Source organism: Ciconia boyciana, chromosome 2, assembly GCF_034638445.1.
Source record: "Ciconia boyciana chromosome 2, ASM3463844v1, whole genome shotgun sequence".
Lineage (NCBI taxonomy): Eukaryota > Metazoa > Chordata > Aves > Ciconiiformes > Ciconiidae > Ciconia > Ciconia boyciana.
Window position 1 is genome coordinate 87,347,375 of NC_132935.1, and position 23,712 is coordinate 87,371,086.

General features: G+C 36.2%; 1 protein-coding gene across 1 annotated transcript in view; it reads right to left on the reverse strand.

Annotated features, from left to right (window-relative positions):
• The window catches only part of CDH10 (cadherin 10), a 65,355-nt gene extending 49,957 nt beyond the window's left edge, over window positions 1–15,398 (reverse strand). Inside the window, exon 1 of the mRNA XM_072851358.1 lies at window positions 15,168–15,398. Coding sequence (XP_072707459.1) covers window positions 15,168–15,398 — 231 coding nt within the window. The remainder of the gene's footprint in view (window positions 1–15,167) is intronic.
• Between the last annotated feature and the right edge of the window lie 8,314 nt (window positions 15,399–23,712).

Here is a 23,712-nt window from a genome sequence, read left to right on the forward strand (position 1 = left end):
TCCCTCCATATCTCTGTAATCCCAACAAGATCACAGCCCTGAAACTGCATGCAGATCTCTAATTCATTGTATTTATTCCCCATACCGCGTGCATTAGTATACAGACACTTAAGAGGGGAATCCCAGCATGTTGAATTCCCAGAGAGGGTTTGGGGGATTTGTCCACAATGGTGCCTTGTAGACACCTTGTGGGCACCTCAGTTACACAGGGAATTACAATTACATAGGGAAATTTAACTGAATTTAATTGTCTTTGTATTAAGACTGGGTAGGTAGCTATAATTAATATTTAAATTAAAACTTCTCCGACAAAAGCAGCATAGTTTATTCCTCTATCAGACTGTAAGATAGCAAAATAACCAGATTTGGATATAAATCTTGGCACAAGTCATACAGAGCATTACACATGTGTGTATACATACAAGCTTGGTATTCCTCATTAGCCTGGTATTCCTCAACTACTTTTACTGGAGACAGAAAGTCCATCCTGATCTTCACTGCTACAGATTAAGAACTGTGCTCCATAGTAATTACTTTCCCTTGCAATGTTAATTGCTGTTTTCAAAAATGTGTTCTGTGTACTACATCACTGATGAAAAATTATTTCTAACTTATGTGAACTCTGGTAATCAGCTGATACGCTCAGTTAATATTTCCATAAAGCTTCTATGACATTTGCTGGCATTTGTAAGACATCAGAAGCACTCTTTACCTAATCTCCTTTTCCATAATTTCCAATAAAATATACTATATTGGTTATGCTATTGGTGTTTGGGTTTTCTTTGTAGGATTTTTTTTTTAACTCTGCTTGGTTTGGCATAAATTACTGCTTTACCATTTATACCGAAACCCTCTATTCTTTTTGTTTGGTCTATAGAACCACAGGGAGCTTTTGCATTCTCTTTTTTCCAGAATTAGGCCCAGTTTCATGAAGCTTTAGTTCTTGCCTTGTGCACTATTACCTCCTACTTTCTTCTTTTGTCAATAAAAAGTATTGTACACTATTCCTAGAAAACTTCCTAATCCTCTTTTATGGTACACAGTCTTACATGGCACTTGAAACAGTATTCCTTGCTCCTTCAGTGACTTTGTTTTCTATAGTACGTCCTTATCCCTTCCTAGCAAATAGATCAATATTACTGAAATCTCTACCATTATTCTTAAATGATAAGCCTTGATTAATGCCATGCAGCTCTTTTCAGTGTCACACCACTCAGTAGTCCTCCAGCTATTACATTTATTTTACTTGTCTTTTACTAGAAAACATGCCACTCCTGACAAATAGAGAATGGTCTGTCACATAACCTGACCTAACTAAAGAGATAATTAAGCAATCAGTTTCCCTATCTTCCAACTGTATTATTTATATAGCAGACTCATCCTTTTTGAATGACCTAAGACATCCTGCTGATTGCTAAAGGTATTTCTAAGTCCTCTGAGGAATCCTATGTGGAGCTGGCATCCTCAGTAGCATCACTGTGTAAAAATGTGGCCATATTCCGGCACAGTAGTTCTTACAAATGACAGATATTTTTAAAGAAGTAAAGGAGTGGAGAGTTCTGTGAAATTTTACAAGTAAAAAAGTTAATACCATTTACAAAAGTCCTGTATCTTTCCTGGCTCTGTCCCCTCATAGTTGTATTTATTTGCTATTTGGCTGTATCCATTTAGCCTCTCCTGAAGCTCATATATTCTATTTGTCACATTAATTTAGCATTTCAAAAGTACTTCCACTTCATTAAACGTTTTCCTAAATTTTAGTAACATGGCCTGGAACACTGCATTACCCTATCTATCTTTTCTGTTTCCTTCCTCAGAATGGATTGTTTCATGACATTTCTTTAAATTCCTAGTCTTTAAAATACAAAATTTATATAGAACTTTCATTTTTTCTCCCTGTTTACTTCATCTCTTACACAACTGCATTAGTCATTATTCTCACTGTCAAAATTTAAAATATCAATATAATTTTTATCATTTAGTATTAAGCTAGATAATTTATAACATTGATTACCTAGGTAGTAATAGTTGTTAATTATTATATTCACTCCAAAATAATATTTCTTAAATATTTCCACTTCCTAAAGATCCCATTTGTAGTGGAATTAGCAATCATAAACATGGAGACTCAGAAATTTTAATTTATTCGTATTTTACATCAAATGCCATACCTCAAAAAAGGATATGTAGAAGTTCGCATTGGAAGATGGGGTTCTTAATACAGAAGGAAGAAATCTTTATTACTACTTAATGTCTCTGCATATCAAGTGTAATTTATCCTACTAATCGCTGTATTATAGCATATAAACTTCTAAATTAGATATAATTACAAAAAACTATTAAAACTTTTTACAAAGAAAACCCAGAAAAACATTTCATAACATAAACCAGTTTATAAACTAAATGGGAAGAAAGAGAGGTTGCTTCTTTACTCAGCTGTTTTTGGATGAGGAAGAGACAAAGTATTCTGCATGATCTTCTCTACTGTATCATGTAGCCACCTTACAAAATACTCAGAATGGCAATCTTCCAAGTTCTTCTACAAAGTAGGTTTTTGGTTTTGTTGGTTTGGTTTTTTTTTCCCACTACAGTTTCACCGTAAAATATTTCAAATCATCAAGTCCAACCTCTATTTCCAACCTTTTTGTCTTAATAAATGTCATTTGCTTGAGAATTATTACGAAAGGACATCCATTCTTTGGGTAATAAAAAAACCAACAGAAGTCACCAAAATATTGGCAATGAAGGACAGTATGATTACCTCGAACTTTATATCAAGAGGAAACTTAATATGTTCATGTCTTCCCACCACTGCTTTGAGATATAGATGTAGGCAAGCTGAAAGGAAAGGAAGGCTCGAAGGAAGTTCAAAAGCAGAGAGAGCACCTACACTTTTGACTAAATAAAAATGACCCAAGAAAAGTTAATTTGGTGTGGGTCTGCACTGAGTGTAAAACAATAATACTACATCCAGGTAGCATAACTGGACTGAATACCAGAGATGTAGGAAATAGAAGAAAGGCACAGAGTATCAGTGTAAGCCAATATGAAGGAGTAAGGCTTTTCTACAACTCTGAAAACGGGAACGGAAGAAATAAAACAGAATTGCAATTGAGCACTGAGGTTTTCTTCAATTTTTTTATATTCTTGAAAGTATCCAGAATTTTTTCCCACAGAAATTTTGTGTGCCCAGCCATCTGATTCTTACAGTGCAGGCAGTAATCTTTGCAACTATATAGTTTTCAAAACTACAATATCATGAATATCCCAGAACATAAAGTTCCTTCTTTCAGCTCATATTTTCCATCTAGATGCTTGTCTACTGTCTGTTTGGACATGCCCTTTAGCATGCCAGGCCATCTAATTATTCATTAATGCCCTTCTAAGTTTTTAGGTGTGTTCAGACATGTAAAGTACCTTGCACATCCATTTCAGGCAACTGGATGATATGTGAATTGGCTCTTTGAAATGAAAACAAGACAGCTTCTGTTCTCAGACGTGAAGAGTATATGAACTCACCTATGGCTGCACATTTAAAATTGCTACAGACCAAAATATTATCAAATTAGAGGGCAATTTTCCCCCTCAGTGGTCCAGTCCTTTAACACTCTCAAGTAAATAGCTGTTAAAAGACTAGGAAACAGAAATAATTTAGTTTGAGGAAGCAACACAAATGAGTTGAACAATGATGTTTGCTTAGTCCTGCAAACAAATCCTACTGTCTGCCAGGGACTTCAGATACATTGACTGTATAGATACTTACTGCCTCAAAACAGAAGGCATTGGAGGGTTTGAAAGTACTTGCCATTACAGCCTTTTTGGTTCAGCTTATTTTTAATTATCTTCAAAGACAAAAGCACTCATAAATATAAGGAAAAGCTTCCAGCAGGAAGACATTTTAAAGGGTAAACATCAACTTTTAACTTCTTAGAACTCTCTCCCTCATGGGTATTTTGTTGCAAGTCACTGATTTTGCCTCAGTATTACCCCCGGCTCTTCCTTGCTATCTGTGTATATAGGATATTTAAAAGGTCATCTGCATCTGATTAAAAAAAAAAATCAAGACAGGAAAAAAAAAGCCCCTAAAGCATCAGCCTTTGAATTGCTGTTGAAACTATTGGCTATTTATACTTTTATCATTTCAAACAAGGTGTAGGTCAAACATTTCTAAAGCTCCTTTTTCTATTATGTTTTTTAATTCCTTGAGTGAATGAATGTACTGTGATGGACTCAACTTTTCCTGAGCTACAGCTTTGAATATAAATCATTTCAGTTTTATCAGTTCTTTCCTTTCTGGAGTATCTTTTTGTGACAAGCAAATACAATTTTAAAATTGAAAGATAAATTGAACTGAAAGGAGCTGGAGAGTTCAGACTAAACTGCTTCCCTGTTTCCTATTTTGAAGCATGATGCCATTTTAAGTGCAATGCATAACCATGTACAAACTCAGTGTTTGGAAACCACCCAAGAGAGCTATAACTCTTCTCTGTGAAGGCAGCAACATGCATCTCACTGGTGATTTTACACCTGCTGGAAGGATGCCCGTAACTTAGACTATCTTCTCTCTAAATCTTCCCGACCACTGATTAATGCTATTGCACTTTGTGCTTGCACAAAGTTTCAAAATGGCAGATCACTGCTATTGGGATTATTAGGGAGGGAAAAAAAAAAAAAGTCAAACAATTTAAAATAGTTTTCTCAGAGACTGAGAAAGGCAGTGGCAGGAAACCTACCCCAGTGGCTAGTAGGACCATACTGACCACTCAGTCTCATTATAACTTAACTTCTCATCAAATTCACACCAGAACCAAGCCTTTATGCCATGAATTATTTATGTTGTAACTACCACCGCTACTGTTGTAGACATCTCCTGCACTCAGAAAAGAAAGTCTGCCTTAGCTGCAACTTAAAGTGTGCTTATCAAAACAAAACACAAACACACACAAAATCTCTCTGACATATTATGTCACAGTTTGAGTTCCCAGGTTCTAATTCTAAATTATGGTCACAATGCACCTGCTTTGATTCTTCTTTGAAAACAAAAATGGAGTATATTGTTAAATGGCTTGCACTCAAGTATCAAAGTGTAAAAAAAGTAAAATGGAGAAGTTGAATAATCTTCTTCACTCTTGTATCAAAAACTAGCAAGTATTCATTAAACCATTCATACATTCCCAGGGGCTTGCATTTACCATACTACCTTATAGCACTGAACACCATTAGATGTAGCTTCCAGTTACTTGACAGAAAAAGAGGAAACAATATTCAGTTACTAGTCCCTACTCATATTTGCATTACTTTCTGAGTAGAGTTGAAAAGTATTTGCATAAGGGGTAAGCACATGAAAGTAATTAGATGGTTGTAGAAAATCATGAAGTGAAACCCCCACACTGTTTTGAAAGTGTTATTTGTGAAGCACTCACAGCAGATTAAAATTAAGTATGAGCATAGTGTATGATTCTACAATACTGAGATGTATTGACACATGGAAAAGGAAATAACAAAAAAAATGTTTTAAGATACATGAGCTAAGTATGTTATCATTTAGAGTGCAGGTGCCCAGGTGCAGGCAGCGGCAGCAGCAGCAGCAGCAGTGTGGGGGGCTCTGCAGGGGCGGCCCCTGTGAGGAGCGGCCAGGGCTGCCCCGTGCCGGACGCAGCCGGTTCCAGCCGGCTCCAACGGCCCCACCGCAGGGCACAGCTGAGCCCCTCAGCCACGGGCGGGCGCCTCGGGGAAAGCCTGGGGAAGGAAGGGCAAAACGCTGCCCGTGACACATGATAGCAAATAGGAAATAGGTTTTAGTGCTTTACCTCAGAAGTTAAACATACCAGTAGTAGTATGTAAAAGCCATGCTTGAAACAAAGTGCTTTTAATTGTCTGCAAAGGGTCATTTTGGTCAGGAAGAACTAGAACATTTAATTTTCAACTGATTAATAACTCTGTTCCGCAGAATTTAATGTTTCAAGACCTATTTCAATGAGCAGCTTCCTCTACTTTGCACCTCCTACAAGAAATGGCATGCAGTTTTAGTTTGTTTTCCTTAAGGGGAAAAAGGGAATAATGATTAAAACCACCTCATGTTTTTCAGGATCTATTGCCACTTCCATGCTTTGAATTTCAATGAAAGACCATTAACAGTGTTAAACTAAATAATATTTATGGTCCTATAGAGGCCAAGGAGAAATAAGAACAGATTATCAAATTAGCATTTGCTTGAGCAAATATAACTTTTAGGGATGATATCCCATTTCATTCACTATAACTCTTCCAGTTATCATGACTTTTACAATTATGCAAACTATGTATAAAACCATACCCATGGAAGTGAAAAAGGTTCTGGACTAAGCTTAGTGTTTAACTTCAAGCTATTGTCTACAAGCACATTTACATGTGTCTACCTAAGACATAGATGTGTATACCCCAGACATAGATGTGTCTACCCAAGCAATTTAGTGTCTTACAGTTCTTTTTTATGTATGTGGTTTGCCTTGCTTCTCAATTTGGAGTCTTGCAGTCTCAGAGAGTGGTTTCTGTCTTCTTGGGACCATGGTTCACTTTGTTCACCAGGGCATCACTTGCAATATGACTCAAGGTCCTCTGGCAATTAGCTATGTGTGGATACATGATGTGAGCCTGGGACTGGCACAGACTTCATTGACAGTGAAGACTTGATGCAGATACAAACCTGGAACCATGGTGCTTCCCCTCTTTTCACCATACCAGTTGGTAAAGAAGACATATCCATTTGATTACAACTAGATTAGTGCTGTTAGCCAGTTTTTCCCTAGCAGCACCCATACAGGCATTGGCATGCTCTGACCTCTTTCCCTTATGTCCAACTCATACAGTAATAAAAATAAAAGACATGCTGCCTTTCAGTTCTGTCAAGATAGATCTTCTCTGCTAAGCTACAGTTTGAATGACCCCGTTGTTATTTAGCCTACTTTTTCATCTTTTTAGGTTTTTTGATTTCATTTTGCTATCCTTGCCTATATCCATCCTTCCTTCCTTTGTTTCTTCCTTCCTTTGTTTCTTCCTTCCTTCCTTTGTTTTTCTTCCTTCCTTCCTTCCTTTCTTCCTTCCTTCCTTTCTTCCTTCCTTCCTTTCTTCCTTCCTTCCTTTCTTCCTTCCTTTTCTTCCTTCCTTCCTTTTCTTCCTTCCTTCCTTTTCTTCCTTCCTTCCTTTTCTTCCTTCCTTCCTTCCTTTCTTCCTTCCCCAATGTGTGTTGTGTCTCCTCTATTACCTCACTTGACAGTTTGAGCTGCCAGCATCTGATGAGGCCCCACTGTTTTTATGAAACATGCCTCTTGCAGTGCTAGGTGGTTCTGGTTGGATGAACAGTCCTATTGACTGTACCATTTTAAAGAAAAAGGACAATCCCAAATCAGCCTGCCTGATTGGTCTTTAAGGACAGATTTTAAGCAGAGAGGCATTCAACACATTCAGCATTTCTCCTTAACAGAACAAATACTGACACTGAACTCCCCAAGAAGGGCGAAACTGCCTTGGAACATCTACCCTCAGCTCTGTTGGATGCGGCCTGCACTCCTAAAAAAAAGTCTACAAGGACAGTAATCCATTCCAGTACTAGTCCACTGTGAAGCACAGGAGTTTCACTGTAGGTCTCTGTTCTTCCTCACCCTTTTCAAGATTTGCCAGTCTAAAGAGGCAACTGGGAATGCTCACTTAGGTCTTTCATTTACAGTGCCTGGCACATCAGTCCAAAATTACCATCAGATAATTTGGACACTGGGGATCATCTCCTTTAGCAGTTCGGTTGAGTATGCCCTCAGTATGCCCTACGCAGATGACCCAGCCCTTCTTCCCTTGTGACCAGACAACAATTTTAAGAAACTCTTATGCACAGACATCTGTTCAGAGCTGGGAATCCACAGCCTTTGAACAAATATATCTGGCTTTGGATTCAGGCACACAGCAACTGTGGCTTCTTCAGTCTTCACTAAAAGACTGGTGGATATTACAAAGCCTTCACATTCCTTAACAACTGTCTGTAAATTCTGTCCTGTGTCATCCAGCAAACCCCAGTGTCTTGTAAGGATACAAGCAGTACAGCAGCTAACAAATAATTCATTCTTTATGGGAATAAAAACTTATTATTCAGCCAGGTCAGCTCTTTGCCACCTGTGCCTTCTGCTGCTGTTTAATGAAGCAAGAAGTCAGAGACTCCAACATACACCGAGGTTTCCAAAGGAACAGTCCTTTTGCAAACAGAAAATATAAACCCTCTGCATGCTTCAATTTAGAGTAAATGATGAATCTAACCAGTTGTAGTTATAAACTCCCTACTAAGCTGGATCTTTCCCAGAGTTTGGGAAAGAATTTAATCTCAGCACTCACTGAGAATCAATCAGCCTCCAGGACAACCTTACAGGAAGCTTTTGATGCCTCTGATGTTATGGAAAAACAATGGTTGTACCATGTGTTTTGAGAAGGCATCACAGTTCCTGTGTTCTGGACTACAAGAAGAGGTAGAAAAGAACCAGTCCTTCAAAAAGAAAAGGAATTAAAGCATATTTCACTCTGATACTCTCGACCTGTGTTGAAATATCTAGGAGCCCATACATGTACCCCCAAACACAAGCTTTCATATCCTTGCCATAAATTGGTGCCTTAAATAACCCCATTCACAGCCCATGTGTTAAGTCTTGCTGAGAAAGAAATAATTTTCTAAATGTTATTGTCCCTCAAGTGTTGACTCCACCACACTGCAGTATCTTCAATGAGACAAGATTTTTGAAGATACACAGCTGTGAACAACTTGCTTTTTGTATCCAGTAGAGTTACAGCAAAAAATCCCAAGTGGAAACTGTGAAAGGACAAGCTGCCCTCTTTCACCTTGGCAGCTGAGTCCTAGACACAGCAGATCACAATTAATTTATTCAGTTGCAGAATATCTTTCCTCCCTTTCCATTCTTCTTTATTGATCCCTGTCACAAGAATCCGCTCCAGCTGAGAATTCAACCTCTACAGAACTTCAGTGCCACAGATTCTCTTCGCCTGAAAGGAATGCATTTTATGATGACCTTCACATCAAATATTATGCCTGCATATGAGTACTTTCAATTAAAAATCCTACTCTTTAGTATCTCATGACACCAAAGGTCTTTACAAAAGAAAGAGCTATGGTAGAAACACTCTTCAGGAATCAAAGTACAGAAGTTTTTAAAAGGGTTTGTTAAGTCTTCATCTTACCACTACAACAGCAACATTTCATTGGGATCTTTTTTTTTTTTACCCACTTGATGGCAAACCCTTTGAAATCAAGACAACATGCTCTTTTGTATTAACCTCTCTAAAACCAGTATTTTTGGTGGCTGCTGCATCAGAAAGAAAAGTCCATTCAAAATTCCTCCCCAGGATGGTTTCTGGCTTTCATTTCTTTCAGGAAATTATTTTGTTTAATATTTTCTTAAAACTGACTGTTTCTCCAACAGTGACAACTCTATGTGCATCTAACGTTAGCTAATCTTTATTCTTTTATGTTGACATAACATGGACTTTCAGGAAAATGCATCTCTCTACCTCTGTTGTTGCCAAATTCTATGTAAAATATTTCTCATTGGATTATGGACTATATGAAGCATTACTAATCAATACTAACAGTACTAATATGAAGGAATACTAGCAATACCAACTTAAAACAGTGTATTTAATTCCAATACATATACATTTAAGTAGAGTACAGGCAACATCTGAGGCTTCCCTACTTTTCATCTTTATGAGTGGGTGGTAAGCCGTCCTGGGCTCCATTCACAATTTTGTTACACACTAAGCTCTTGCTGAGGTGTCTAAAAGCAATGCCACTTTTGGGATAGCTGTCTTTAAGGCTTTATCGAGTTAAGGGTGTGGGACCCTCCTTCAGGTACCAGTTCTGTGGTATAACACAGTGTTAATAGACACAGATAGTTACTAAAAGGAAAAGAGGCTACGAACCAGTAACTGTTGTGTCATGTATGCATATGTTGCTCCACGTCCTTTCCTCAGAATCCTGTCTGTATTGGAGTTCTCGAACAGAAAGGAACTGAGGTTGACATATTCTGCTCTTTATGCCATCAAGGATAATGTGTGCACTTAGAAGCATGCAATTATGAATACTGCCAGGATAATCCTTTCTGGTAACAGTTCTAATATGGCACACGCAAAATTATATATAAATGTATGTGTAAATATATGATAAATTATCTTCTGAGATACTAAAAAACACTGCAGTGTAACTAAGAATTTTACTCAAAGTACTGAAAAATTCATGTCAGTTGATCCTTTATGCAATAAAACTACTGTGATGAAAATTGCTGGAAAAGGCCACTACCTATCTCAGAAAGCAAAGTGGGAAAAATATCTGCAAGAATGAAACAAATGGCAAGATCTGGCAAAATAATAAGGAAGGAAAATAAACTTTAATGTGGATGAAGAATTTATTTGTAAATTTATTTTTGAATGACTGTGAATTAAAACACTGTTGGTACACAGTAGTGCTTCCTTTAGGTGATAGCTATTAGAGTATAATTTTTAGATTTAAAAGAAATATGTTTTTACTGGATATACTCAAATTTAAGTTTTTCAGAACAAGTTTGAAAATGTGTAATACTTTGTAATTGTACCACTTTATTTGAAAAATAACAAATGGGCCTCGAAACTATGTACTAACAAAAAGAAATAAAAATTATGAATCAGCTTTCAGGATGTTAAGAAAGAATAACAGAGCATACATAGACTTTCTGCACAGAAAAAGACATAAAGAAAGTATTAACCATAAGTCTAACCCCAAATATGAATAAAATGTCTTTTCTGGTATGAGGTTTAAGCTTATTTTTTACTATCCCTGCATTGTTTCTCTGAAACTGGGAGAAGTACCTTTTCTCAGAATTACTGGTTTCTAGTATGTTTTTGCAAAGATAGCTCAAAGATAAATTGTGTAATACATATATAGGTCTGGTTTCCCACACTGCTCTTTTATGGCTTCAACCTTTACTAGAAACTACTGTTGTAATTATTATTAGAGTTTCTGCATATACAAAATTCACTTATATAGTTTTGATTTCTACTCTCAGGATGCTGTATATTACATGAAGGAAAGGATGACCATCCTCCTGTCTTATAAAAATAATAAGTACTGACCTGAAGCACCCAGTGAATGTCCATAATCAGTCAATATGTACTTTGCCACCATTTCACAAGCATGATTGACTTAAACAAGGAACTCTTCAGCTGTTACTGGATTACGTATCCCATTCATTCATTGAATCTCATTTCCATCATATTATTCTAGTAGAACCTTCTCAAGCTGACTTAAACAGTGAATAAATGAATGCATAACTTGCATTGTGAATTGTAGACACTGTTTTCAAGAGTAATGTGGTATTCAACAGTTTTCAAGCTCCCTTGACAGATATATGGATGCAGGATAAGAAACAAGAAAAAATATATCAATCATGAGCTCAGAAAGCAAGCAGATGTAAATCACAAATCTGGAAGAATCTGGTAGCCTCAGTTTTGGAATTTCTGCTGATCATTTCATTAGCATGTTTGTCATCTAACTATTATTGTCAATTTTAAAAATCACACTTAGTACTTAGTACTTTTGACTGAAACCTCTCCATGACAAACATTCTGTCCTAGTCATTGACCACAAATCATTGAGTTCTAACTTGTGCTCTTACTATCTCACATAATTTCCAAACATCATCTCCAAACGTGTTGCAGAGAAATAAACAAGAAGGTGGCATTTTATGTCACCCACCTATCCAAATCATTTTGGCTTTGGATAAAGTCAGATAAAAGGAAACATCCTAAAATGTTTTGACTATACAACCCAGGTGGCCTTTGGAAAGGTGAATGCAACACCAGGGAAAAGAGATAGCTACTATAAAGTCTATGTACTATGATTTTAATCATTAATTTTTTTCTTCTCTAATAATGTGAGAATTTGAACTATGAGACTGTTAAAACATTAATTAGAGTAACAATCAATTTTTAGCTCCATGTATAATCTCTGTTTCCTTTTGCTTCTTTCATGTAAAACTATCCCTGTGCGAATGCTATGCTAAAATACTCTTCATTTTTCATGTGTTTTCTACACTTTTCCCAAACTTGTCAGAAAATTACTATAGGGCAACTTTATATACTCAGGTTAATTTTAAATTTGCTTGCTCAAATTAGCAACTGTTTTGCTCTAACCAAATAAAAAAAAGATGAAAGTGCAGTCTTAACTGCTCCTCAAGTTTCTTCTCAGTTCTGTACTCTTTACTTGCTATTTTACTTATCTTTACTTATCACTTCCCGTTTGCAAATGCTTATTTTCTCTCAGCCAAAGTAGTTCTGTGTTTATCAACATCTCTCTCTTTTTCTAATGCAGATGAGTTAGCCTATAAAAATGTTAACCCTTTTTCCTCTAAAGAGTCTTCATTCACTCATCATGACTGGAAGAAAATTATTAAGTTACACCACTCACACTTTACGATTTGGGATCATAAATATTCAAAAATATACAATAAAAAAAAGTACTTCAGGATTCTGAAGGAGCCTAAATAATTTGAAATTCAGGGTGCCCTGCAAAGCTATTTATTTCCTGGGAGTTCTGGGAGCAATACACTTCCGAATACAATAGCATAGTGTTTTGATACAGTGACACTTCTTATTTTGTGGGCAAGGTCAATTTTCATAAGCTATCAGTCTGGCCTGGACAGAGGAACTGTCCTAGATACTTTGGAACACTTGGGAGGCATGATTTTACATTTGATAAGTGTATGAAATATAGGGACTATTTACAAGGCTCTCAACATGCTTTGGAAATGGCTGTATCATTCAAATGCTAGTGATAAAGTTACAAACTCAAAGCAACAAATAAAAAGTGGAAACAAAAAGGCAGTTTACTCATTCATAAGCTTGCACTTTTAAATTTTTACTTAGTATTCATATTTCGTAAATTTTAACAAGAATTTCCTTTCTCAAATCACCCAACATTCTTAATCCTTTGAAGAAATGTTTTATAATATAATAATCCCATGCACCAGTATATGCTGGGCACCAGCTGGCTGGAAAGCAGTTTTGCAGAGAGCTTGCGCTCCTTGTGGACAGCAAGCTGACCATGAGCAAGCAATGTGCCCTTGCAGCAAAGGTCAACAGCACCCTGGAGTCCATTAGGAAAAGCATCGCCAGGAGATCAAGAGACATGATCCTTCCTCTCTGCTCTGCCCTGGTGAGACACATCTGGAGTCCTCTGTCTGGTTCTGGGCTCCCCAGTAGAAGAGAGATATGGAGCTACTGGAGAGAGTCCAGTAAAAGGCCACTAAGGTGATTAAGGGACGGGAGCATTTTTCAGATGAGGAGGGGCTGAGAGAGCTGAGACTGTTCAGCCTGGAGAAGAGAAGGCTCAGCAGGGGCCTTATTAAGGTATATAAATACCTAATTGGAAGGAGTGAGGGAGACAGACCCAGTCTCTTTTCAGTGGTACCCAGTGACAGGACAAGAGGCAATAGGCACACACTGAAATACAGGAAATTCCCTTTAAATATAGGAACAAACTTTTTACTGAGCAGGTGGTCAAACACTTGAACAGGTTGCCTGGAGAAATCGTGGAGTATCCACCTTTGGAGGTATTTAAAACCTGACTGGACATAGTCCTGAGCAAGCTCTAGCTGACCTTGCTTTGAGCAGGGAGGTTGGGCTAGAAGATATCCAGAGATGCCTTACAACCTCAACTATTCTGTGATTCTGTGATTTTCAACATCAGTATTTCTCTGCAGTATTTTACAAGTTCAAAACCATGTAAAAAATGAAAATCTGGATTATAGAAAATGAAATTTCTGTGTTTATGTACACAGTTAGCAACCATTGGTGTTAACTGGTACCCATTACTGCTGACACTAACTTCCACTTTCAAGCAAATTATCGTTTTGAATTAACCTGAATTAACCTGTACCTGTTTGAATATTATTGTGGCATTATAAGTTATATATTTTTCAATAAATCACATGGCAAAACATAACCGTGAACTGAAAATAATTTAAAGTTGTCCTGGTTTCAGCTGGGATAGTTAATTTTCTTTCCAGTAGCTGGTATAGTGCTGTGTTTTGGATTTAGCGTGAGAATAATGTGACAACACGCGGATGTTTTAGTTGTTGCTAAGCAGTGCTTACACTACTCAAGGACTTTTCAGCTTCCCATGCTCTGCCAGGTGCACAAGAAGCTGGGAGAGGACCCAGCCAGGACAGCTGACCTAAACTGGCTGATCAGCTATTCCATACCATATGATGTCAAGCTCAGTATATAGACTGGGGCGAGTTGGCCAGGGGGCAGCGATCACTGCTCAGGGATGGGATGGGCATCAGTCAGTGGGTGGTGAGCAATTGCATTGTGCATCACTTGTTTTGTACATTTTATTATTATTATTATTATTATTATTTTCTCTTCCTCTGCTGTCCTATTAAACTGTCTTTATCTCAACCCATGGCTTTTATTTTTTTTCCGATTCTCTCCCCCATCCCAGCGGGGCGGGGTGGGGAGGGTGAGTGAGTGGCTGTGTGGTACTTAGTTGCCAACTGGGTTTAAATCACGACAAAGACACTTCCAGTGTCCTTGATGTATGCATCTAGTATGCTACACAGTCAGATGTGCAGTTCTGTTGACTTCTATTGTAGTTCACTTCCTAACCACCCTCATTTCTATCATATGGTTGTCAATGAATTTTACTCACTGCAGTTTACTGAAATTCAGGGAGCATTAAAGTGGAAGAATATTTTTTCTTTAAAATAGGTTGCATTCTTCAAACATAAACACATGAAAAGAATGCTTTATCTTCTATGAAACATGAAATATTCAAAAAGAAAGAGTTGAAAAATAATTTTATAATTAATTATAAAATATTATGTTTTGATACAGAAGAGATACTGAGTGGGCTGCTGGTAGGAACGATGTTAGGTAGGAAGAAAACAAATTTGTCAAAGATATCTTCATTTCTTTAATTCAAATATTTCTGAAGAACTTTAACTAGCAATATTAATTTAGTGATTCTAGCAGGACAAACGATATGTATATAGTACCTGGAAATCTGCTTCTTACGCATTAGACTAAAACATAGAAACTAGGGCTTTGTAGAAAGAGAAGTAAACTTGACAATTATACAGAAATCTTAATGAGAAACCTACCTTGCCTACATACTGGTAATCAGATCCTGTGTATTCCTCTAAAAGGAAAAACTGGTTCCACATCCAGCCTCGCTTTTGGCGGTGAATTGCTTTTCCATCATTCCCTGATGCACGTCCCCCAAAGCTTTTGGGTCTGAGATCAGGAGTCCTTCTGAACAGCATTTCTGTATGGCAGGGATGCAGCAGCCACATCCAGAGCAGCAGAAGTAATAGGACTTGCTGTATTGTCATAGTTCTCCACTGCTGATGCTCTTCAAGCTGGTCAGCGATGGAGTCTACAGTTTTGTTTTTCTTGACTTGCTTTTTATGTCTCTAGTTGCTGATGCAGCCAAGCACTTCCCAGCAACTCATCTCTGAACTGTACATAGTATCTAAATCCTGAAAGTAAACAGAGAAGAGAAAATGTAAGTTGAAATGCATTCAGTCTCTAGTGTCCAAAATCCCTGCTACTCTACCTGCAGATACAAACACTATGACATAGAAAGCAAACTAGTTAGGAATATAAAGGTTATCCAGATAGGGAGAACATTGTGAGTAAGTTAGGTAGTTGCTGTCAAAACACTTCCTAAGAAAAAGTAAGAGTGCCCTGAGATGATCAACTATTTCCTCATTAAAATCTTTCAATTTAGAAACTTCTAAGAGTGTTCTTTATATAGACTGGGGGATTAATATTGCTGAAACTTACACATTAAATTGCTTAAAATGTTTTCCACCCTATTCGATTTACAAGAATTCCAGTGCTTTATTAATCTTACTATCAAGAGGACTGAAAAGCCAACACAAAGTAGTTTTAAAAATGAGGAAATGGTAAAACACCAGTTCTCCAGGGTGTTTTAAATGGTAAAAGAGAACATCATATGCATCAGAAGAAATACAACATGACAAGAAGCCAACTTTTCAATAGAAAAAATTCTTGAGATGATTTTGCAATATGGAGTGATGCAAACTTAGCCTTAAAATGTAGGAAGTATTTAAAAAATGAGGGCCTGTTTTGGAAGTATCCTGAATAACTTTAATTTTGGAAAGAACTTAAATTAATCTGATTGTGGGAAGTGATATTGCAGAGAGAAAGCGAGCCTCTCCTAACTCATCTTTGTTTTATCTCCACTTCTTTTTTTTGTTTTGCTTTGTTTTCTTTTAGTTTTTCCTCCTGACAGAACCATGAGATGTTATTACAGCAAGACAAATTTAGCCAGGTTCTCTTCACTTTACTTCCATCCCAGCATTTAAAAACTAACACTTTTTGCTAGTGAGATCATTTGGTAATGTTTTCCTTCAGTAAATCATGAAAATCTATGATTTGCCTTCATAATAGGGTATAGTTTCTGCAAATTTTAATCAGGGTGGTCTGGTTTGTTTTTTTTTTAGCATGCCCACAGAAAACAAAATGTATGGATGGTGGTTACAGTTCCTTGTATATTCTTCCATATGGGGCACAAAACTGAAGTATTAAAAAGCTTGGGGTGTTTTTTCTCCTCTTTTCTGATTTTGAAGGATAAGTAACATTGAATATAGCAATCCCATGTGTCCTCTGTTTTCAATGACATTATACTATAGCTCACTATCATCTTAAATATTTTTTATTTTTCAAAGTACAACTATGTAAAACTTTCAGAAATTATTTCTGAGTTTCAGTTTGATATTGATGTGCTATTTAAGATATTACCAGTAAGCCTGTGTTGATTAAAAGAGTTTGCAACAAAATTTCAGGGGTTTAGAGTTGAAAGCCTATGAAATGTAGTGATTTCTTACAGTTAAAAGACTGTGTGCATGCATGTATGTGTGTGTGTGTTAACTGCACAGATTCAGTTCAGGTACCAGCTTTTGTCTTCAGAGTTAAATTCTCTCAGGAGAACGTTTTCCCCTCTCCTCCAACATTTGGAAGACTAAAGAACTTCTCAAAGCCACTGCTTTCGAGGACTTTAGCCCCAAGACTGTTCACAGTAAGTCACAGACATTCATTTCCATTTGTCTAGATAAACACCAGGTTATGTATCATTTCAATTACGCCTTCTTCTTTTCTCCTAAAACTTTGACATTTACTTGATTTGTGAATTTTGAATACTACCCAGAACAATCTGTTCTAATACAAACAACTAATAACATAGGCCGAGTTATATCAGCATGTACAAACTGGAGATGTGGTCCCCCACTTTGGGAATTATTTCTCACAACTGATATTTTTGGTTTTTTGAAACAAAGGTATATTGAGTGAGGGAGAAGGACTATGATTTATTCTCAGATACTTAGAAATGTTTCTTCTCAAAGACCATAGAAATTTCAAACTTGAAATTAGGTCTTCAAGATATTATTAGTTCCCCTAAAAATTGGAAAGCTGTTGGGTTTTTTTTGAAAAGGAGATATAATATTTGGGGGGTTTTGGTGTGGGGTTTTTTTGTTCTTTTTTCACTTTCTTGTTGCCATCAGTATATATATTCCATTATTCACACATTATTATTTGATGTAGAAGTGGTGTTAAAGTCCTCTTGGGAAATAATGCTTCAATATTAGGGATTGTTATTGAATTTCCTTCTTGTTAAATTAGGTCAGCAGAATGAAAGCTCAGATTAAATTTGTTAAAGTTACAAAAGTAGCTAATGCACATGGACTTGGCAAGGATGGCTGCTTAATGGATGTACATACCAGCATGGTCTTTTCAATCCTTTGTGACTCCTGTTTGGAATTCATGTTCCTGCTCTAAATGTAATTAGTTTGATAGTAATCTACACTAAAGCAATAACATTTACCTTTAAAAATAAACTAGCAAACAAGAAAAAACAGACTGAACTAATAACAATTAAATAAAAAGCACTGGAATAGAGGAAATATTTGAGGAGAATTAGATGAAGGAAACCTTTTAATATATAGCTACAGAAAATAGACAGAAGTCCCAGTTCTGTAATACATTGCATATTTGGGTTCTGTACTACCCTGACAGAGCTGGACAGTCAAGGGAGAAAGGTAAATTTATCTTTTTTTTTTTTTTTAATTCCCTGGAAAACTAATTGTAAAAATGTCTAAATTTTGGTGAAAGTCTTATCTTAGAAGAGGGTCTGAGAACTCAGCAGAATTGTAATAGTTTTGCTGGCTTCAAGTAAGTGGGTTTTTTTAAAGAACTGAAATAGTTTTAAATAGCTTTAAATAGTTTTAAATTAAACTATTTTACCAGTCTTTCTGCTCAAATCTCTCTCTACCTCTTCTTCCAGAAGACCACTTCTCAACTTTTTCCCACAATAGAAAAGAAAAAAAAATAATTAAAAAAAATTGAAACTGTCTAAAAACTATCAAATATGTGCAAGGTTCCATATTTCTGTGTGATATCCTTCTAAATTACAATAAACTTACTACAGAGGAACATTGTGTCCAACTCTGCTCTTGTTTATACAGGTTTTTGTTTTGGAATTATTTTTAATGAGTTTTCATGGAACTTTCTCTAGTATGGAGGAGATGGATCAATCATCACTGAAGCTATTAATCATTTCACCATTAACTTTCAGCTAACAGTTTTAAAACAATTAGGCAGTTTTCACTTTCCACAGGTTAATCACTTCTATATCTCTCAGAACTTAGAAGAAAATGTTTTAATACAACTTCTACCTTATTCATGTGATTTCAAATGTAATTTTTGCAAAATTTGGAAAATACTTTATTTTGCTTGCTCAGTCATGCAACTCCCCTAATAATACTAAAACATACTTCATACCATTTGAAACTCATGAGATTTAATGGACACATAAGATGGACCATGAATACCTTTAACTGAGGCACTTCTTCTCAATTAGACTTCCATTTACTGGTTGCTCCAGGAGGTTGATCTTTTACAGCTGAGATGTTATTCCTTAGTAAAGGATTTCCTCTTTTTGTCTGTCTTTCTGCATTAATGTATAGCTGCTTTTGGAAGTTGGCAGAATTAAATTTAAAGTAAAAACTGTAATATGGATCAAAAGCTTGTCTTTTTTTAATGAAGAAATTTTAGTAAATGTCTCTCCTATGAAGAGCAAATTTGAACAGCAAAAAAATTTACGTGGGATAGCTACTATTTATGATTTTTGTTCCATATTTAACCTTGGTCAAACTGAATTTTAATTGTGTAACATTTCAAAGAGCTTGTTTAAAGAAAGATATTTATACAATGTAATTTCTGTTTTCACCATTTCTGTTTCAGTTGGGAGCCATTATCTATTCACATCTCTGATCTTGTCTTTCAGTCCTTTTTTGTTATTTTTATACAAAAGAAAGATATTTTTGGAACCAAAGATGCTTCATGACAAATGAGGTTAAACTACATCGGAGTTTTACGAGGAGAACAATCTTTAAATTTATTACAATGGAAGATGCTGGAGCATATTTTGTTCTTGTTTTGTTCTTGCTCTGCAGAGGTGACACCAGTAGAGCAATTGTTATATACACCCACAGTGAGAAATTTTTCTTATTTTCTGCCCCATTTCTCTAAATCTTTGGTCCCCCTCCAGCCACCAGTATAGAGCACCACCACAGGCTGCAGAACCTCTTTCAAAGTGGCTACAGCCATCAGCCATGAGACATAATTGCTACCATTTTGATTTCCTCCTTGAAGTAGGTAACTTGGTAAGGTGCTTCTGTATTTCATTAGATCTCTGACTGCCAGCTTATGATGCCAGAAACAAAATTCAAAACTCTGGCTAGGTTTTGAAATAATAGGAACTGTTTAACAAGCTAGTAAAAATGGAAGTAGGAAGGCAGCTAAGTGCAGAAAAATCTGCCTCAGAAGAGCCTCCAGCTCAGCTAAGTTGTTTTAACTTATTTGCCATCTCTTTGTCAAAAACAGGAAGAAAGTTCTAATGCTCTCGAGCACAGTATGATGAAGCAAGTACTTTAAACAGACAGCTTTGCAAGAGACTTTTATATAAAACACAATACAATATTTCTCTCTGTAAGTGTAACTTATACGTGTAAGTTATCCCTTAAGGGAAAAAGAAGACAACAATTTTTATAAAGGTTTTTAAGAGTACTTGAAGCAAACAAATGAGCTCTTTCAAATGATCAATTCTTAATGGCTTCTAATCTCATCATTCCTTGTGTTATAGATTTATGTTCCTTGCTTTATCTATTATATCCCAATGAAGTTGCCTAAGGCCGTTCATAATGTAATTGCCTAGTTCTGAAATAAGGAGATAATTGGTAAATTGTCAATAAACTGCTTATTTCATAGCCTCCAGCGGAACACTTACACACTGCAGTGATTAAATTATAACATGAATTTGCAAAACAGTCAGCTATACCTTTAAACTTTAGAACTCAATCCTGTTTATGAAGTCCTGCAACCCTTGATCCACTAAGGAACTTGAATTGAGTATGCATAGTTTGATGTTAAACTAAAAAAAAAGCTAAAAAACTAAATTAACATTTCAGGGATTATGTATTTTAATTAGTAATAGTAATCATATGTCCCAATCATCAAAACTACTTCACTCAAATGAGTTTTTCATATTATTTTCATAGTTCATGGGGAGAAAGACTGAAAAACAAGCAGAGGAAACAAAGGAAAAGGAAATAGTGAGCATTATAACTTTTGCTACAAAAGTTAAGTAATGTTTTAGGCAACAGAGAGATTACAGAGAAGCATACCTTATGTCTTATTTTTAAGCATATTTATATAGTACAAATCCTAATTGTTATTAAAAAAATAAGTTAACATGCATTATACTGATTTCAAAGTGGAAGGTTAAAGATTCAGTTTGCCTTTCACTGGTAGTTCAGTAAATGTGATATCCAAAAAATGGATAAAATAACCTCAAGCGGTCATTAAACTGAGGAGGAAGAAAGTATTAACACCTCACTCCTCCCTGTTCCCTTGCTGCGGGGAACGCTGTCCTCCTCCCTGTAAAGATCTCCGGATGCCTCACCGCAACCCCTCCTTGTTCTTCTTAAGGAAGACTGAAACCCTCAGTCTTAAGACACAGCAGGACATTGAAAGGGTGCGTTGAATGCCAGAGAAAAGGCAGAAGATATTAGTAAGTTATCTTGCATAACAATTTTGACTGTTTATTAATGAGGCTTTTCTGTATTAATTAGATTACTTGGATACTTAACAATAGTTCTTAGCTCTCTCTATATAGTGAATTCAGTTTTTCTCACAGCAAGACATTGAGAAAAGTATGCTATTATGGTAATTCTCTACTTAGACATTTAAATTTACCTTTGTCCCTAAAATTTTGGGAGACAAGTTATGCATGCAGCAGTGACAAAGTGGTAGGCAACTTGTGGACATGCAAAAGTTATTTAAATCTTTGTCTTTCTGTACCTTGTGAGGTCCCTATAGCATTTCATTCCTTGCTGCATCCTGTTCTCCCTTCTAGATGACTCTTTCCTATCTGATTATATATACTGAGTTAACTTTCACAGGTCTTGGTAGCTACCTAGTATTTTTCTGCATAATTTGGATGAACAATTAGAGAGTTAATTTATTAAATTTATAGAGCACATAAAAAAAATCCCAGAATTAAAAAAAAACCCAGAATTAAAATTCAAATAGTCCCCCAAAATTAAAGAAATTATTGACACATGTAGAATATTATTTAAAAAAAAAAAAGTGGAAAGATCATAATAGGTTGCACAACATAGGAAGAAACTACCTAGGCACAGTTCTGGAGAAAATAATTGAGGAATAGGAGTGTAGTAGTTCTGAACAATCTCAATATGCTGGATAATTTATCACTCATATTTAAAAAAAAAGAAAAAAGGGGGGAGGGAAAGAAGATATGTGAACAGGAATATTATTTTTAAGAAGTATGAAATAATCCTTCCTCTCCACTCAGCCTCATTTCGAATGCTGTGTCCAGGTTTGAACATCACATTACCAACATGTAAATAATCAGAAATCAGGCTAGCAACAAAATGTTTAGGAAAAAAGTGTTATTTTTGAGAAAAGAACAACTACACCTATTTGCCTAGTCTACAGGAAGAAAAAAAGATGAAGGTGGTAAGACTGTTGTTTTCAGAAACAGGAACAATGTTGAAAATAAGAAATTATTCTCAATGCACACCACAGATAATATAAGCAATTGATTTCAATCACAACAACGATTATTTAAGTTAAGCATTAAGAAAAACTTCCTATATGTTTGCAGGGGTAAGCTGGCAGCCAAAATGAGATGTGACTGAAGGTTTGGAAGAACAGTCTGAGTGAACTGCTTTCAGAAATGAGCTGCCTGCAGCTGGTGTGGCCAGAGGATTTCTCAAGATCTTGTCAAGCTCCGTCCTGTAGAACTCTATCCCATCTATTTCCATGTCATTATTTCTCCTCATATGTCTTCCTACCTCTGGTGCTACTGTTACCAGTGGCCACCCTGTTCTCCTATATATGAATATGTATTACTTATTCCAGCTCAACCCCACCCTTTTCCATTTATCTGATTTCATCTCAAAAGCAGCTGAAATTTACTGTTGTGGGTTGAAAGCAACTTAAATTCTCTTGCTTGCCAGCCAGCATAGCATGCTCTTCCACATCAAATGATACAATCCTAGCCACATGGTTCCTTCCCATTTAGATAAGGTCTGTGCCAGTCCTATGAGTCTCCCTCCATAAGATTTTGGAGTTGCATTTATCCCATCAATTGTCTGCTATATTCTCCCAGACATGGAGTGAATTTAGCTCTTTTCTACTCCACCCTGAATTCACCCCATGTACTCCTTCCTAACTGATTATCCCCTTTGTGTTTAGCCCATGGCCACGCTGCCTTCTAAAATATCCACATTCCATTATTAGCAGACTTTTTTCTTTTATAAAGAAGGTAGTCCTCTACTTCATCTATTAAAAAAAACCCAACCCCAAACGAGTTATAGCTTTTAGTATTTGATTATACTATTTTCCCCTTTATTTATTTATTTAATTAAAAAAACCCCAAACAAACCTAACCAAAAACACCACCTCTCACAATTTAAAAAACCCCCTTGTTCTGATATTTAGCATACATGCGAGGGGAAGGGGAGAAGATAGTGACTGATGGTGGAGAAGAGGACAATGACCTGTTCTGATGGAAAACAGCAAACAACAAGTTCCAGAATGTTGTTTTATTCTCTGAAGTATGGAGTAGGAGGAAAATAGTGATTTATCAGAGAAAGTAAATCTATTTGCATCACTATAACATTGTAATTTAGACACAAATGCATATACTAAAGAGAATTTATTAACACCCCATTTTCTTTTTCTTATTCATTTCAGTCCATCTTTGACAGACCATGATTTTTCTGGAAATGAAAAGATCAGAAAATTCTGTCTGGATCTTGCCAAGAGCCAAAATCTGAGAGATCACTGAATGTCTAGACCTGGGGACTTAATATTCTTTCTCTTTGTACTGAAAAGTTTTCCTGAACAGGGTGAATTGTAATGAATAATGCTGAACAGTTACGAAAAAGACATTCTTTTCCTTCAGGGCAGGTGGAATTTTAAATCTCCTAGTCTTTGCTATCCAAGGCTTTCACCTGCCAGCAAATTCTAAGCCTTATTAGAGAAACAGAATAAGCACAAAAGCGTGCCAAATATCTAAAAACTCACCATAATCTC